The sequence below is a fragment of the Alexandromys fortis genome, unplaced genomic scaffold, assembly GCF_014885135.2.
Source record: "Alexandromys fortis isolate MF-2015 unplaced genomic scaffold, M_Fortis_MF-2015_v1.1 scaffold_376, whole genome shotgun sequence".
NCBI lineage: Eukaryota > Metazoa > Chordata > Mammalia > Rodentia > Cricetidae > Alexandromys > Alexandromys fortis.
In genome coordinates this window covers 290036-308217 of record NW_026068259.1, presented here as the reverse complement: position 1 = coordinate 308217, position 18182 = coordinate 290036, and the positions used below count along the sequence as shown (strand labels likewise).

Genomic DNA, 18182 nt, shown 5'->3' with positions numbered 1-18182 from the left:
ATGCAGACTAAGGATAGATATTTATTAAGTGGGTTATGGAAGGGAAGGAGAAGGGCAGAGAAAGAGAGAGAGAGAGAGAGAGAGAGAGAGAGAGAGAGAGAGAGAGAGAGAGAAGGGAGACACAGAAGCTGCCTCTGAGAGGGAGATGGAAAAAGGAAAAGACTCAGGCTGCAAGTAGGAAAGAAGATCTGCCTTCCTCAGCCAATGGAGGGGAGGGAGTGGGCACGGCGTGTGTCTGTCTCTGTCTGTCTCTCTGTCTCTCTTTGGAGCCTGTCCTGGAACTAGCTCTTGTAGACCAGGCTGGCCTTGAACTCATAAAGACGTGCCTGTCTCTGCTGGGATTAAAGTGTGGCTTGTCTAAAGAGACAGAACAGACCATTACAATGGCTATACAGATAAACTATCTCAAAAAAACAAGAAAGACCTATAAAACAAACCATGGTGTAAGAGGCCCTTCTGTCTGTTGTTTTCATTGGTTGAATAGAGAAACTGCCTTGGCCTTTTGATAGGGCAGCCCTTAGATAGGCAGGGAAGACAGAACAGGATGCTGGGAAGAAGGGCAGTGTGGCAGACGCCATGAAGCTTCTGCTTGAGACTGACGCTGGTTAGAATTGACCTCATGGTGTTACACAGATTGGTAGAAATGGGTTAGATCAGGATGTGAGAGTTGGCCAAGAAGAGGCTAGATACAATGAGCCAAGCAGTAATTTAATTAATACAATTTCTGTGTGATTATTTCGGATATAAGCTATACAGCCTGCCATTCCTCCTACTACAGAGTGGCGCCCAACATGAGGCTAAATCCACTTAAAAACCTGAGAGGGCTTAAAAAGGAGAGAGAGAGAGAGAGAGAGAGAGAGAGAGAGAGAGAGAGAGAGAGTGTTTAACACGGCTTTTTGCTGTTTGTTGGCAGCGTGCCACAGAGAGATTTTCCTGATTCAGCAAAAGCAGCCAAAAAACAAGGCTTCCTGGGCCCTGCCACCGCTGCAAACTCCAGCTACGGAGCATTTGTGGGTCCAGATGTTTCTGTGCCTACTTGGGGCTGGGAGGAAAATATCTGATATCATGCCCTTGGCTCAGCATTTCCTTCCTGGGCAGACAACGGGATCAGGCTTGGGCAGGCCAGAGAGGATGGTGGATTCCTGCTGCCATACACAGAGATGTTTCCAGGCTGTGCAGTGTTCTGCGTGGCAGATTAGGCTGTAACTCAAAAAGGAGTTTATGTGTTGCACGCTCATTCCCCAGGTTGCACTGCTGAGTGCAGCTCCAGCCTGGCAGCCCCAGAACTAGCAAAAATGGTATGCCCACCATTTAAAAATTGGAGAGAGGTGGAGCCAACATCCAGCGCAGCTGCAACCAAGCTGCTTAGCATTCTAAAAGTTCTCCAAGACAGTAGAGAATTAAAGACAATGCAATAGGACAGATTCAGACATAAAAGACCTCTAAATGGATCACAGTGTTAGATAAAGTACGTAGGCTTTGGAGAAAAAAGAAAAAGAGTATAGAAAGTCATAAAGTTAATGCTTTAAAAAAATGATAAAGTCTTTAAAGAGACAGAGTACAGATAGTTATAGATTAAAAGAAATAAAGAAAAATAAGCCACGTAAAAATAAGAAATTCAGAGTTTAGATTCTATATATTGTTTTTTTTTTTAATTTTTTTACTGTAAAGGAGCTAAGTGCAGAGAGACATCTCATTATATGGGCTGCCAAGCTAAACCAGAATGGATATCATTAGGGTATCTTGACTTCAAGATTTGGGTCTAAGGATATGATACTTTTAAAAAGAGGTTCTTCTTTTGCTTTCACAGAAGATGAGACCCTGTGGATTGCCTCCATACCAATATGGTATGATAGACCACGCCCTCTTGAAAGGTTGCCATAAACACCCTCAAAAAATTACTTTGCCCAATTACTGACTGAGATAAACCTAATACTCAGGATACACAACAAAAGACTGATTAACAGCACCCACATACAGCACAAAGCAGTTTGGAGAAAAAATAAACTGTGCCCATATTCCCAAATATTATTTAGAAATGTTATTTTACATTTAAAGGGGGATATGATATAGATATATGATATAGATATGGATAATTTGTATCAGTACAAATTTGCTTTAGTGATATAAATTTAAGGTCAATCTTGTTATATGTATATGTATTTCTGATCTTGTTTAAGGTATTGTGATTGTGTAGTTCATTAAAAATGTAATGTATAATTAAAAAATATAGGTTGTTAATGGGTAATCATCGATAATAGTCAAACTTGTAGTCATGTTAGATTTTCTAGATATAAAGAGATATATTTCAGTTAAATAGACATTCTTCATATCTTTCAAAGACTACAGAATATGGCATTTTAAATGTTTTAATAACTTAGGACTTTTCATGACAAGGAGACACATCTGTTTCTGGCAGCACCAATCTACTTCAAGAGGAAGATGGGCATCGAAGAGGATCCTTATGGAGTTTGATAGCCATTTGGGCAAGAAACTGCTCTTGCCTGGACTGTTGAATAAACTGGACACAAAGAACCCACAGAGAGAGGACTGCTGAACTTGCCTAAAGGTGAGATGATCCTTCGGGGTTCCTGCTTCATAAGAGTCTGCAAGACATTCTACAGGGCACAAAAGAAAGTGACTGAACTGGCTTTAAAATTTCCTGCTTCATGGAAATGTCTCTGGATACTATGGACCTGAAGGCCAAAGATGGATGCCCCAACGGTACAGAAAAACTTTGGGTGACTGTCCAGGTAGCGAGATGTCTCTGTTATTTCTAGAGTTTTGGAAGTTGCTTACTTCTTGTTTACTTAGGTAATATTATATCCTTCTGGAGTCTTTTGATAGAGCTGAAAAATAGATGATAGATAGATAGATAGATAGATAGATAGATAGATAGATATAGTTTTCCTTAGTTATGATAAAAGATAAAGTAGATATAATAAATGTAGTTCTTGCTTGATACCTGTTATATGTAATTTTACCACATTAAAGTGAAAGCCTTTCTTTTTGTTTAAACAGAAAAGGGGAAATGGTGTAGGAGGGTCTTCTGTCAATATGTTGCTTTCATTGGTTGAATAAAGAAACTGCCTTGGCCTTCTGATAGGGCAGAACTTAGATAGGCGGGGAAGACAGAACAGGATGCTGGGAAGAAGGACAGTGTGGCAGACGCTATGAAGCTCCTGCCTGAGGCTAACGCTGGTTAGAATCTTTCGCTAGTTAGAATCTTTCCCGGTAAGCCACAACCTCATGGTGTTACACAGATTGGTAGAAATGGGTTAGATCAGGATGTGAGAGTTGGCCAGGAAGAGGCTAGAAATAATGGGCCAGGCAGTAATTTAATTAATACAATTTCTGTGTGATTATTTCGGGTATAAAGCTAGCTGGGGGGCTGGAGAGATGGCTCAGTGGTTAAGAGCATTGCCTGCTCTTCCAAGGGTCCTGAGTTCAATTCCCAGCAACCACATGGTGGCTCACAACCATCTGTAGAGGTCTGGTGCCCTCTTCTGGCCTTCAGGCTAACACACAGAATATTGTATACATAATAAATAAATAAATAAATTAAAAAAAAAATAAAGCTAGCTGGGCGGCAGGACACAGCCCGCCACTCCTCCTACTACAAACCAAAATAATAATAATAATAATAATAATAATAATAATGCCTCTAACCTGTAAGCCCACTTGCCCAAAGACAGATAACTTCCTGGAATGGTGGGGGCTGTTTGTTTATGTAAGATAAAAATCCATGTATTTTCACTTCTATAAATAAGGTTGGTTGTCCTCACCTGCAAAGGATGTGCTTGCTTACACACAGGAGAAAGGTATGTAGACAGGAAGTACATCAGGATGTATGCTTGCTCCCAACTGGACAAAGGCAGGAAGTATGTAACCTTGTGGATTTTGCCTTTATAAGCCCGTCTAATGTAATTCAGTGCCCATTCTCTGGGAATCCTGGGTATGGACCTGGCCAGTGTTCACCATCCTAGCCAGTATTTAATGAAGTCTGCTTCAAACATGGCTCAAAAAATTGTGGTAGTGATAATTTTCTTGCTCATTGAGGATTAACATCCCCAAGAAAAGGCCCCAATTTCCCTGGTAACATCTAGCAACTATGGCAAGACTCCCCAAATTCTGATAGCATTAGAATAAACACAACATTGGAACAAAGCAACACAAATACAAAAGGACATCCCACATCAATGGCGATTTCACGTAAACTCATAAGAAAAAGGAGAACATAGGAGGCCATTGAACAAATAGGGTTCTCTAGTAGAATAAAACAGTAAGAATACTAATATCTAAGAACAATAGATACCACAAAGGGCTTACCTGATCCGGTCTAGAGAGTCCAACAATGGCAGTCTCCATGATGGAGAGGCTCCGCCCACAAGGCTGGAACCCTTCAATCTGGCACCTAAGGCCCAGAGCACACCTGGACAGCTTCTGGTCTTCAGCCCACACCGGAAAGTACAAAAAGCTGGGTTCCAATGTCAGTGAAGGATGGTGGCAGCAGCAGCAGCAGTAGCAGCAGCGGCAATGGGACAGATGCACTCACTAGCAAGAAGTGAAGGCAGGCAGGACAGCAACACTGCTTCTTGTTTGGACTTCTCTGTATTAAGGCCACACTCAAAGTGCCACCTACTATACAACAGGGTCTTCTCGGCTCAGTTAGGACTTCCTGAAGTTTCCTGGCAGTCCTGCGCAGAGACAGGTCTCTTAGTTGATTACTTATGGTAAAAGTTTCTAATCTAAGGTTTTAAGTGGTTAGCTCTGGTTTTATTGTTCTCAGCTTTTCCAGCAATATTTATTGTGTCTGTTATCGGGAATGTGCACCTTCCGAAGAGCACCTCTGAAGGCCAGTGACTAGCCAATATCTTTATTTTTCTGTCATCTTTATCTTCCTGTTGTCCACATTTTCACACTCTGATTCAATTACCAGGACTCTAAAAGAAAAACTTTGGAATCAATGTAATATAACAAATCAATAAGTGAGCTTGAGAAAAAAAATTTCCATACAGAAAATCCACAAAAACCTAAGAACTGCTAAAAGATACTAAAAACCTTATGATATATCAATATACAAAAGACCATCATTTTCCTTTAACAGCAGTAGACAACTGGGTGTAAAAATACTAATTCTACATCATGTGTATAGCACCTCACATTAAAAAAAAAATGGGTAGCTAAGAGAAAAGCCTTAGACAACAACCAAACATTTCTAATGAAGGAAAAACAAAAGCAAAAGTTACCATCACAGGGTCTCACCATTTTAAGACATCATGCATCTTCCATCTGCACCATAAATTTCAACATACTCCTCAGAACATCTAAAGCCAGATTACAACCAAAACTGAATCTAAGGGTTACATGGAAAGGGTGAGAAGAAAGAATGCTACAACTCTGAGGAAAGGAACACAGTGACACTACCTGACTTTCAGACTTCCTGTAGAACTACCACAGTCATTTGGTAAGCAGTAAACAGATCACTGGAGCAGAAAACCTAGAAACAATCCCACAAAAGCAGACCCACTTTTAGACAAAGGAACAAAAGACCCTCATGGAAGAACTGGGCTATTCTCAAAACAAAACCAACAGCCAGTAAAGTTTTTCTAGATTTGATATCGATAGCTATTAGGGGAATGTTAAGCTACTTTGAGACTCCATCTCACACCAGCCAAAATGGGTGTGATCAATGAAACAATGACAACAAATACTGGTGAGGATGCAGGCAGGGAAAGAGGGCCTTATTCACTGCTGGTCAAAATGGACGTTCCTCAAACATTAAAAATAGAACTATCACATATTTGGGTAGAATCTTGCCCTACTACTAGGACTATATGCCAATTCTTTTAAAAGACTGATGGTTAGTTTGTGTCAATTAGACACAAACTTGAGCCGCCTAGGAAGCGGTAACCTCAACTGAGGAACTGCCTCCATCAGACTGGACTGTTGACATATCTGTGGAAATTGTCTCGGTCAGTGATTAATGTGAGTTTCCAAGCTGCTGTGGCCCCTGGGCAGGTTGAGCAAGTCAGGAAAGGAATGCAGTATGGAGCAACTCCTCAGGGCCTCTGCTTCATTGCCTCCCTCCTGGTTCCTGCCTTGGCTTCCCTCTATGAGCACGCTGAGTTAGATCCCTTGTCAGTGGCCAATAGAAAAGCAAACTAAGACAGTAATTGTTATCATATTGCTTTGGTGAGCTTGATAATACTGTTTTGGAGGAGCACTGTAGATGGATTTTAAAATTTTGGGCTAAAAAAAATGGCCATTTAGTGCTCAGAGCTAAAATGGCTGTTCTTATCCAGGAGGAGAAGGTGGTATACACCTTTAATCCCAGCATTTCAGAGACAGAGTGGGTCTCTGAATTCAAGGCCAGCCTGATTTACAGAGTGAATTCTAGACCAACCAGGGCAACACTGTGACACTCAATCTATAGTTAACAAATCTATAAAATCAAACAAAAAAAGCTGGAAAATAAACATAAAAATGGCTGGAGTCCTGAGGCCTTTACCAATTTTTATCAAAATATCTGGAACACAGAACTACAGCACTATTGTTTAGCCAAGTTGTCCAAGCACCCAGTTACCTTCTAAATACTGTTTATAACAATATACAAAAGCTACTCCCAGTCAGGCGGTGGTGGTGCGTGCCTTTAATCCTAGCACTGAGGGGCAGGAGCAGGCAGATCTCTGTGAGTTAGAGGCCAGCCTGGTCTACAAGAGCTAGTTCCAGGACAGGCTCCAAAGCTACAGAGAAACCCGGTCTTAAAAAACAACAAAAAGCTACTCCCAGTCTAAATCAGAGAAGCATCTCTCTGCAGACTGCAGAGATACACAGTCACTCAAGGTGCTGAGAGTAAACGGACACCTGAGTGCTTGGCCACAAACAGAACATTTATACCACCACTTCTAAGGCTCAGAGATCACTGTAGAAGGGGCATAAAGAATGAAAGGTCCAACAGGGCAGTGGTGACACTCGCCTTAATCTCAGGAGGCAGTCAGGAGGCTCTCTGTGAGTTCAAGACCAGCCTGCTCTATGTGTGAGTTACAGGACTACAGAGAGAAAACCCTGTCTCGAAAAACCAAAAAAAAAAAAAAAAAAAAAAAAAAAAAAAAAAAAAAAAAANAAAAAAAAAAAAAAAAAAAAAAAAAAAAAAAAATCCCAGAAGATAGCAAAAATGGGATGAGAAATGCTGATTTCTGGCATAGCAGAGCTGATGCTAATGCTGTTATGACTTGACAACAGCAGTGATTTCTGCAATGGGCCTGACAATCAGTGATTACTCTTCCTTGAAGTATAGTCACTGAGGGATTGTTACAGAGGCGCCCACCAAACTACAATGGATAGGTTCACCCATGGTCACGCAGATGATCCTGGTTAAAACACAGTGGATCTCAAAACAAAAATGGAGACAAAGGGAGGGGGGCAAGAGACATGGATATTTCAAAGGGAATTGTAAGCAGGAGTTGACTAAGGGTGAAGGGAAATTAGAAAGAGGGACATTACAATGAGAAAATATGAGAACACTATACATATATGAAACTATTACATTGTGTTGTGGTGCATGCCTTTTATTCCAGCACCTGGAAAGAGGCTAGAGAATCAGGAGTTCAAGGTCATTCTTGCCTACACAAGATCCTAACTAAAAAAAACACATGCTAATTAATGAAAAGTGAGGCTGGAGTGGTGGTTCAGTGGTTTAGAAGCCAGCTGCTCTTTCAGGGGACCTGGGTCCAATTCCCAGCACACAGGGCAGCACACAACGATCTGTAACTACAATTTCAGATCTGATGTCCTCTGCTGGCCTCTGCAGGCACTAGGCATGCAAGTAGTACACAGACAAATACAAGCAAAACGTTCATACATATAAAATAAAAGTTGCTAGTAGTGGTGCTGTACACCTTTAATCTGAGTTGAGGCCATTCTGTCTACAGTGCGGTTTCAGGACAGCCGCTGTTACACAGCGAAACCCTGTCTCAAAAAAAAAAAAAAAAAGACAAAGACAAAGAAATTCACAGTTAACATCTGCACTTCTTTGTTACATATATTTGTATACATTACTTTCTGTGTCTTTCTCCTTCATGGTATATATGCAGTTTAATGTTTTTATTTTCACATCCTGTTCCTTTTGTTTATTTCTGATATACACGAATATGGAATTTTGTATGCTGATCCTGAATCCTACAAGTTTGCTGTAGTATCTGATTAATTCCTTTTTTTTTGGTTAGTTCTTGGTACTATTTGTGGATAATGGTATTTTCCTCTGAATCTCCATAGCTTTCTGACCTTTTCTTGATTGATATACGGCATAGTTTTGTCCTTCTCCCTACCAAATGTTGGTATAATTATATACTTCTTCTTACCTGTGGATATGGTGGATTACATTGACTGTTAATTTTTCCTTTTTTGAGTGTAGCGATCAGCATGTACTCTACCAGTGAGATTCATTCATAGCCTCCATCTTGAGGTTTCCGCTGGTCTTACATTTCCAGTTGACTGTGATATAGTAGTTTTGGGGTTGTTTTTTATTTATAAATTTATTTTCGACAGTTTTTATTTCTTACTTTATTTGTTTTGAGTGTTTTGCCTGCCTGTATGTCTGTGTACCATTTGTGAGTCAGGTGTCCAAAGAGGCCAGGGAGTTGTAGATGTCTGTGGTCCATCACCATAGGCACTAGGAATTAAATTTGGGTTCTTTGAAAGAGCAGCCAGTGCTCTTAACTCAGCCATCTCTCCAGCCCCACATTTTTATAATTTAAAAAATTATAAATGCCGGGCGGTGGTGGCGCACGCCTTTAATCCCAGCACTAGGGAGGCAGAGGCAGGCGGATCTCTGTGAGTTCGAGACCAGCCTGGTCTACAAGAGCTAGTTCCNAGCACTAGGGAGGCAGAGGCAGGCGGATCTCTGTGAGTTCGAGACCAGCCTGGTCTACAAGAGCTAGTTCCAGGACAGGCTCCAAAACCAGAGAGAAACCCTGTCTCGAAAAACCAAAAAAATAAAAAAAAATAAAAAATTATAAATTCATTTTTAACTTTATTTTATTTTTGGTTTCTTTGTATAGCCCAGGCTGTACAGGTACTCACTCTGTAGCCCAGTCTGGCTTAGAACTCGCAGAGATCCGCCTGCCTCTGTCTCCTGAGTGCTGGGATTAAAAGTGTACACCAGCACTGCACAGCCCACTACAAATTTCAGCTGAAAACAATAAACCTGATAAAAGGAGCTACTGCAGAATTTCAAAGACGTGTGCGCTCGGGTTGTGCCTGTCACTCCACACTAGAAAACAGTTTTCAGCCTGTCCTGCCCTGAAAGACACCCTTCTACAAGCGCTTTTGCCTCCACTTTGAGGGAAAAGAACAACTATAGCCCCTAGGTAGATTAAAAAAAATTCACCATCTGATTATCCATGCAGCACAGACTGCTTATTCCTGGAGAAAAGGAGCACTTTACAAATCTTTCAGGTTGAGCTGACACTACAGGGAAGATGGGTGTATTAAAAACTCTACCACTCTTTAATTCCAGTACTAGGGAGGCAGAGGCAAGAGGATCTCTATAAATTCAAGGTCAGCCTGGTCTACATTGAAAGTTCAAAGCAGTCAGGATCACAGTGAGACCCTATCTCAAAATGAAAAATAAAATTTAAAAATTCCTTAGGCGGGCTGGAGAGATGGCTCAGAGTTTAAGAGCACTGGCTGCACTTCCGAGGTCATGAGTTCAATTCCCAGCAACCACATGATGGCTCACAACCATCTAGAATGAGATCTGGTGCCCTCTTCTGGCTTGCAGGGATACATGGAGGCAGAATGTTGTATACATAATAAATAAATAAATCTAAAATAAAAAATAAAATCCTTAGGCATAATGGCACACCCCTTTTATCCCAACACTTGATAGAAGCAGGTGAATTTAAGTCAAGGCCAACCCGACCTACATAGGAAATTCCAGGTCACTGGTGTGTAATGAGACCCTGTCTGTCTGTCTGTCTGTCTACCCCCCCACACACACATATGTATACATACACATAACTTATATATTTATTCACTTAAAATGTTTTAAATGAGGATGCAACTCCTTTGCCTAGCCTCAGAAAGTGATGGATGCCTGCCGGAAACCAACCTATCATCCGATACCTGATATGTGAGCCAAGGCAGCTTACCTCAGCTCAACCAGGTTGGTCTGTCCTGCCTTTCATCTCACACTATAGCTACACTTTCGAACTGACTGTTTCCCAAGCTTCACTCAAAGTTCCTTCTTTGTGGCTCACTGGTCTTGGGTTCTAATATAGAGCATCAACTGAAACACTACTTGCACTTCTCTCAGCCAACCTGTAAAACCCTTTGAGCTCTGCTGCAGCCTCTTTAACTTACATGCATTCTCTAACAGCATATGAACATATATATTTTTTTACTGTGTGATATGAAGTAAATATTAGTCATTACAATTTGCAAAAAAATAAACTGCCTTAGCCTCAAACAGTTACCACTGGAAGCATAACACCTTTTAAATTTCTATTCAATAAATCCTGACACTGTGGAAAGATGTGAATGTACTTGTCTATGTTTCTGGGACAACATGACAGAAAGCCACAATCCTAAAATGTCAGTTCCCAGTTTTAATTATAGATTTAACATAATTCCCACCAAAATGTGAAAAAAAAATCCGTATCAGTAACAGAAATTGATTATTAAAGATTATATACAAACATTTTTTTTTAATAAAAAAAGAGGGGCTGGAGAGATGGCTCAGTGGTCAAGAGCACTGCTTGTTCTTCCAAAAATCCTGAGTTCAATTCCCAGCAACGGCATGGTGGCTCACAACCATATGTAATGAGATCTGGTGCCCTCTTCTGGCCTGCAGGCAGACATGCAAACAGAATACTGAGAATACTGTATATATAATAAATAAATAAATTTAAAAATAAAAAAAGAACCAAAACGGTCAGCAGAAACCAGACGAACCCATAGCACACAGTTAACATCTCCAATCACATACACAAAACAACGCACTATTTAGGAAGAATAAATATATCCACAAACAAACTAAAAAAATGAGACAAACTGACCTTTGATAAAGTAGCAAATGAAATCCACTGAGAAGTCTTTTCTAGAACTGTTTCTGAAACACCATTCTAAAGAAATACCCTGGACACTCAGAAAATCTCAAAAATTAACTCAGAATTGATCCTAGACCTAAATTTGAAATACAGAGTCCAGAACGTCTAGACCACAGTGCAGAGAACACAGCCTTAAGTGCGACACCAAGAGCACAAACGGGGCGCCAGCACCGGTCGGTGACGTCACCAACCCGGAAGCTACCCCCGCAAAGGGCGGAGCCTTCTGCTCCCCGCGCTCTGAGCAGCAATGGCGGGAAGGGCGGAAGTGACCAGAACCCTCCGAGAGAGGGCCTGGCGAGTGATGAGGCTAAGGTCGCCGCATGAACCTTTTAGGGTGCCCGGTCCTCCGGCCGGCTCCACGCCTCCCCCAGCGCGGGGAGGACCCAGCACGCAGGCTCCCGTGGCTCCACCGATCGCTCCTCCCCGTCTGGGGACCGCGGCCCCGCGCTCACCATGGCGCGGCTGCTGAGCTCGTCCGCGCTCTCCTCACAGCTCCCCGCAGTGGCGCTCACCTTTGTGAGCACAGGGGACTATGCGATGACTGCTTAAGAAAACGAGCAGAACCCGCAGCATGGCGGCGGGAAAGAACCCACCTCCCGCCTTGGTCTAGGGCTCTTGATTGGACATCCTGCTCCGAAGCCCTGATTGGCTAGAGCTGCACCACACGTCTGATTGACAGGCGTTCCCTAGACGCTACGGCATGGATGACCCGCCTCATTGCCTTAATTGGCTAGTATGGCCTGCATGACGCAGCAGTTCCTTTCGGCATTCCTGAGTGAGTGGCCAGGCCCAGAGGTCAATTGGCTAGCTCTACCCCACGAGGGCTTGAGTGACAGGGGCAGCTTCCTTTGGTACTTGTGAATGAACGGCCTGCCCCAGGGCCTGATTGGCTGATGAGACCTGAACGACAGGATCCGCTCTCATAGGTGGGCGAGCTGAAATTAAAAGACGTCCACCACACAGCCTTTCCTAGCCCGAGTTTACACCCAGGCTCATGCAAGTCCGCTCCAGGGATATTTGCCTTGAAGCAGAACTTTGGCCTCCCTGAACTCTCACTGTCTTCTTGCACTCAGTAGGTACTTACCGTTCTTCCTTTGGACATACGCTTGTTTGTGTGAACGATCCGTTACACACAGTACCCCAGGCAGCGATCCCTTTACCTCACGAATAGCGCCCAACTCTTCCCCCCCTCAAACTGGAACAGGACTTGACGTCCTCCAGGGATCAGAAATTTCACTAAGGCACACCAAAGATTGCTCGAATTTTCTTTTTAACCAGAAAAAAAAAAATCCAAGCCCAATGTAGTGTTGCTTTTCCTGCTATCCCAACACCAGGGGATGGAAGCAAAGAGGTCAGAATTCCGCATTAACTTCGTGAATAAAAGAGAAAAGCTTCTCATAACAAACACAAACTGAACGAATTTCAGACCACTATGCCAGAACAACAGAAGGTATTTGAGGGAGCCTTACACACTGAAAATACATTCATGAGGCCACATTAGAACAGTGAGGAAGAACAGTGAGGAAATAGTTCATTCTTAAATAGGTACATAGCGAAGGAGAGTGGTCCTGGAGCAAATCAAACTGACTCGGAGTGCTTCCACTCTGGATCCGAGGGCATACTCCAGACTCTTGCCCAAGAGAAACCCCCTCGTCGCTGAGGCCTTCCCTCTCCGGCACCCAGTAGGCTAATGCACACACTCTCCTCAACCCCATCCCACTGAGGGCCTCACAAAGCCTCACTGGAACTTGGCTGACCTCTCTCCTCCTGCCTTCTGCGCTGTAAGCCACTAATGGCAAGGCCAGGGGGTCTCTGAGGGCTTTCTTCTCCATGGGAACTTCAGAGGTTTCATTTATGTCTCAGTCAGGTCCTTGCTGGCATTTTAAATTACCCAATCAACTAAATGTATGCTGCCTGATCCATTCTGAGAAGGAGAAATTATGTGTATGAGTAAAATGTACATGGGGGAGCACCCATGTAACAGCTCACAGTTTGAAACTCTAGCCCTAGGGGATCTGAAATCTTTGACTAGGAGAATCTGGAGACTAGGCATACACATAGTGTAAATACATACATGCAGGCAAAACACTCATATGAAGTAAAAGGATTCATCAGGGAATGTGGTGCTCCCTCTCTGTACACCACATCCACCAATTTTCTCTCGCTCTCTCTCTCTCTCTCTCTCTCTCTCTCTCTCTCTCTCTCTCTCTCTCTCTGTGTGTGTGTGTGTGTGTTTTAACAGTAGATTTTTTGTTTTGTTTTGCTCTTTTTTTAGACAAGGTTTCACTAAGTAGCCTTGGCTGGCCTGGAGCAATAAATCTTATGCATGACAGACTGCAAATTTTTCATTCTGTCATTCTTCACTTAACAGAGAAAACAACTGGTTTGGAAAGTAAGCTAGCAGGAAACAATAGCAAACAACAACAACAACAAAAAAAAGCCTAAGCAAATGAAGCAAATGTTAAGAAGTAACCAAACACACCATGCTTGGTGTCACACACCTTTAATACCAGCATTCCGGGGGCAAAGGTTGATATATTTCTGAATTCTACATGGTGAGATCCTGCCTCTAAATGAATAAATAAATATCGCTGGAAACAATTGTGTAACTGATAAAATCATTGGCAGAGAGAGGAAGGGCTTAAAGGGCACTTAAGACACATGGGAGAAAGCAGTAACTGAAGTCTGATGGAAGGCAGCTAAGAACAATTCATTAGAAGAGATAAAGACAGCCACATTGTGGTGATTAATAAGAACAACCTCTCAGGAGAAAACTAAGATTCTACACATGTGCACCAAACATCAGTTATTTAATTTCATAAAACAAAGGCTAATGGGCTATAGAGGTAAAATTGAGGTTGTATAGGAACAACCCTATAACATTGTCAATACCATACTCTTGAGACAAGGCAGGTGATCAAGCCAAAGCAATAAAGAAACACCAGACATAAATTATTCTAAAAGTTGAAAAGTAAGGAACTGGGGAAATAGCTCAGTGGCTAAGAGCCACAGAGTGCCTGCTCTTTCAAAGGGACCGAGGTTTGGTTCCCAGCACCTACATGGTGGCTTACAACCATCCATAACTCCAGTTCCAGGGAATCCTACTCCCACCTCTGACCTTCACAAGCACCAGACATGAACGTGGTCACATACATATCTGCAGGCAAAGCATTCACACATAGAGTATTAATTCATATATATATGCATATATATGTATATATACATATTGATTCATTAGAATAACTATCAGGCTGTAGTCCAGCTAATCCACAATGGTTGCAGCCCAAGAATCCAGTAGTTACTCAATCCATGAGGCCAGATGTCTCAACTGGTCTGTGTAACAGGGCCCAGACCTTAGTAGGCCCTGAGACCTTAACACAATTGATTCCATGATGGAAATACCATTCAGACTGTAAAACTCAGCACATAGCACCACGTGCCAAAACTAAAACAGAGACCTAATCTATCAAAGCCCATAGTTCTGTGAAAGTCTCTAATTGACTAACTTGTTTTTTTGGCGTCTGTAGTTCTGCTTCTGGCTGTCTATTCTTGCTAACTGAACGTGATGTCAATCCAGAACATGGTTCTGCACTTAAAAGCTCACTGAGAAAAGCTTGGGACTACACCCCATGTAGTCACCAATCAGCTAATAAAGACTTTCTATTGCCAAACCCATGTCCAAGCAGTCTTCTCTGGTAAATACCCAACAACATTTTTCAGTATATGCTGGAATCCTGAAGAAACAAGCTCTAATAAAAAAGGAATGAACTTTCTAGAGAAGGGTGGGAGCAAACAGGCAAAGGACAAATGTTTCTTTCTTCCATGTCCTTGTATAGGCTTTCAGCAGAAGGCATGGACCAGATTAGAGATGGGTTTTCCCAGCTCAAAAGGTCTGGATTAAAGATATGTCTTCCCACCTCAAGATCTGCATTAGAAGTGGCTCTTTCCACTGAAAATAATCTAGTTAAGCAAAAGATCCCTCACAGGCATGCAGAGCCATTTTGGAGGTCTAGTTAATTCCAGGTATTGGAAGTTGACAACCAAGAATAGACCTCACAATGGGCAACTGCACACATGTGGTACACATACAAACAGACACGTACACATAAAAATATAATAGGTCAGAGTCCTTTGTTTTTCTCCACTGTTATCAGTCATTCTGTAGCCTTCCAGGTATTTTGTTTTTTCCTTCTTTATCTTCCTTGGCACATTGAGATTAAATCTACTTTCCTTTCTTATATTTTTGGTTGTGAGCCTAGCATTTAATGGCTGAGCCATCTCTCCAGTCCCCTTTCTCTTCTTAAGATGTAGAAAATGTCATTCATAACAGAATTGATGGAGGAAGGTCATTGGTAATAAACAAACTGCCTTGGCCCATTTTGATAGGCCATCCCTTAGGTGGGTGGAGTAGGCAGAACAGAATGCTGGGAGAAAGAGGAAGTGAGCTCAGAGGCCATGCTCCCCTCTCCCGGGCAGACACACGCGATGAAGCAAGCTGCCAGGTCAGACATGCGGAATCTTTCCCGGTAAGACCGGTGCTACACAGTTTATTAGAGATGGGCTGATCGGGATATCAGAATTAGCCAGTAAGGGCTAGAGCTAACGGGCCAAGCAGTGTTTAAATGAATACAATTTGTGTGTTGTTATTTCGGGTAAAGCTAGCCAGTGGCAGGAGCTGGGTGGCGGAATGTAATGCACAGTGGAGACACAATCCCTACATCAAGCATGAAAACATGCTAACTGTCCCAAAGACACCTGCATTTTCACAATTTCCAGCTTGCTTGGATTAAGTCCCCTCATAGCAGGCACTTGGAATTAAACCCAGGTGTTTGTGCATGGTAGAGAGAAATGTGTGTCACAAGCGACATGGCCAGCCCCCAGCTGGGTTTTGTTTCAACCCTGCTTGTACTACAAACTACGCCAGAGACAGGACAGAATGTATTTATGGGATGAAGAGAATTCAGTGTGTGAACTAACATGGTTGGGCTGTGTAGACCAACAAATGCCAGGGCATGACAGAGAGCCTGAGGATCAAGTAGCTGCTCAGGCCATGAAGCTTTGATGATGCCCGTTGATTACATTCTGGCAGCAAAGGCCTGGAAAATCCCCAGAATTGTTGCTGGAAGACCAAAGGGGCTGCAGTCTGATATCACTAGGGGATTGGAGCAGTTACAACAGCAGCCACCACAATAGGCATACTCAGCAGCTAGAAGCAAACACAAGCAAGCAGGACATTGCTTTTTCTTCAGAAATCTTTCTATGTCTGCAGTGAGGTCACTCACACATGATACCTGTTCCCAGTTGAGGTCTTGGCACATAGAGGTTTGGAGAAGACACATACATGAGCCAATTTATCCCATGAGGGAATGACACACCACAAAGGACCCAAGCCTGTGAGTGGGGACTTGAAAATATGCCCTCGCCTGAGTAGAAGCTGTCCTGGGCATCTTACCAGAATTTCCATGCAAGCAGGGATCAAAGGAAGGTACCATCAATGGTTTCACCCAACTCAGTGTTTAAGAACCCACAGAAAATTGACAGTGAATGAGGTAATAATTTCACAAACACCAAGGCACAGACCTGGACTATAGATAACCGGGTACAATGGCATTTTCATCTACCTTGAAAAGATACTGCGACTAGAAAATTTCTTTTAAAAATTTATTATGTATACAGTATTCTACCTTCATATATGCCTGCATGACAGAAAAGGCACAAGATTTCATTATAGATGGTTGTGAGCCACCATATGGTTGCTGGGAATTAAACTCAGAAACCTTGGAAGACCTTCTAGTGTTCTTAAACTCTGAGCCATCTCTCCAAACCCAGGTGAATTTTTTTTAAATGGGACAGTAAAAACAACAGTTCTTTAGTTGTACAGGATGGACCCTATTGACACAAAGTCCATAAAGGTGTTAAGTGAATATCCCACTGTCAAGGGTAGGCTACTCACTATGAACTGTTGGCCAAGGAGGATCCTAAGGACCCACAAACCATATTGCCATTGCTCTTGCTTAGATGCCAGAAATAGAGGATAAGACTCCAATGCTGAAGAAAACAAGCATTTTGGTAGCAGGACATGAAAACAAAGCATGGAACTGAGCCAAGTTTCCTCCATACTGGCTACCTTTCATTGTGACAAGTGTCATGCAGTCTACATAGAATTTTCACTAACAGCGTTGCTCAGCTGTAGACCCTGTGGGCTATGGTACCAAAAAGCTAGGCAGGCTATGCTTGCTGAAGCAATAATGGCATGACTACCACGGGTACAACAATAAGCTTTACCACTGGATCTGATGCAAATCTACAGGAGAAAATTCATGTCTGGTATCATAAGCCAGGACAAAGCCTGTCACGGGAGGTCCTTCCGCTCCTCCAACCAATAGCTGCTGAGATACCAGCCCATTGGGGCGTGGTCTCTCCCTTTAAAAAGGCGGCTACTTCCCTCCACTCGCTCTCTCTTCACTTCCTGCTCCGCCGGTGACTAGACTCCCTTCCTGGTTGCAAAGAGGGCTGTTGTCTGGGATGGTGATCTGTAAGTTTTTTCCTCTTTAAATAAATACCACCCTATTAATCATAATTCCAAACTGGCGTGGCATTGTTTGTGACTTACGTCTTCAAGGTCCCACTTTCTGCAAGAAGAGACCTAACATTTGAAAGTGGTCCTCTGACTTCTGCTTGTATGCACACTGCTGCACGCATGTGTACACATACTAGATAGATATGCAAATAAATAAATGCAATTGAAGTTTTTAAGTGGGTAAAAATTGGAGCAAAGACTCCCTTATGAGTTTGGGATTCCTCCAGTACTGACACCTTTAAGGGTATAAAGGGGGAAATAGAGAAATTTAACACGATGATAATATGGGAATCAGGGTAAATTTGTGGTGGTGGTTTGGGGGAGTCAAATTGAAACTAAGAGTTTAATGTACATGGCATGAAGGCTAGAAGTTGCACCAACTATGTGGGATGAAAAAGTTAAAAATGGAATTTAAAATCATTAATGATAGAGATATATAAATCTTTTTTTGAAGGGGTCAGAGAAGTCACATGGATAAAGGAAATATGAGT

At 42.4% G+C, this 18182-nt stretch overlaps 1 protein-coding gene across 10 annotated transcripts in view; it reads right to left on the bottom strand.

Moving 5' to 3' along the window:
- LOC126494358 (zinc finger protein 14-like) overlaps nucleotides 1–18182 on the bottom strand; it is a 239788-nt gene that overhangs the window by 66861 nt on the left and 154745 nt on the right. For 3 of the 10 annotated variants that reach the window (XM_050131660.1, XM_050131655.1, XM_050131650.1), the window contains exons 1-2: nucleotides 11564–11704; nucleotides 4330–4697 (exon numbers count right to left, since the gene is read on the bottom strand). The exons of 4 other annotated variants lie outside the window; for them this stretch is intronic. In XM_050131660.1, the coding sequence (XP_049987617.1) occupies nucleotides 4330–4368 (39 nt within the window). In that variant the 5' untranslated portion in view covers nucleotides 4369–4697; nucleotides 11564–11704. Of the gene's footprint in view, nucleotides 1–4329; nucleotides 4698–11060; nucleotides 11416–11437; nucleotides 11706–18182 lie in introns of those variants that run through there. 3 more of the 10 variants (XM_050131654.1, XM_050131651.1, XM_050131652.1) reach the window with 3 other exon arrangements.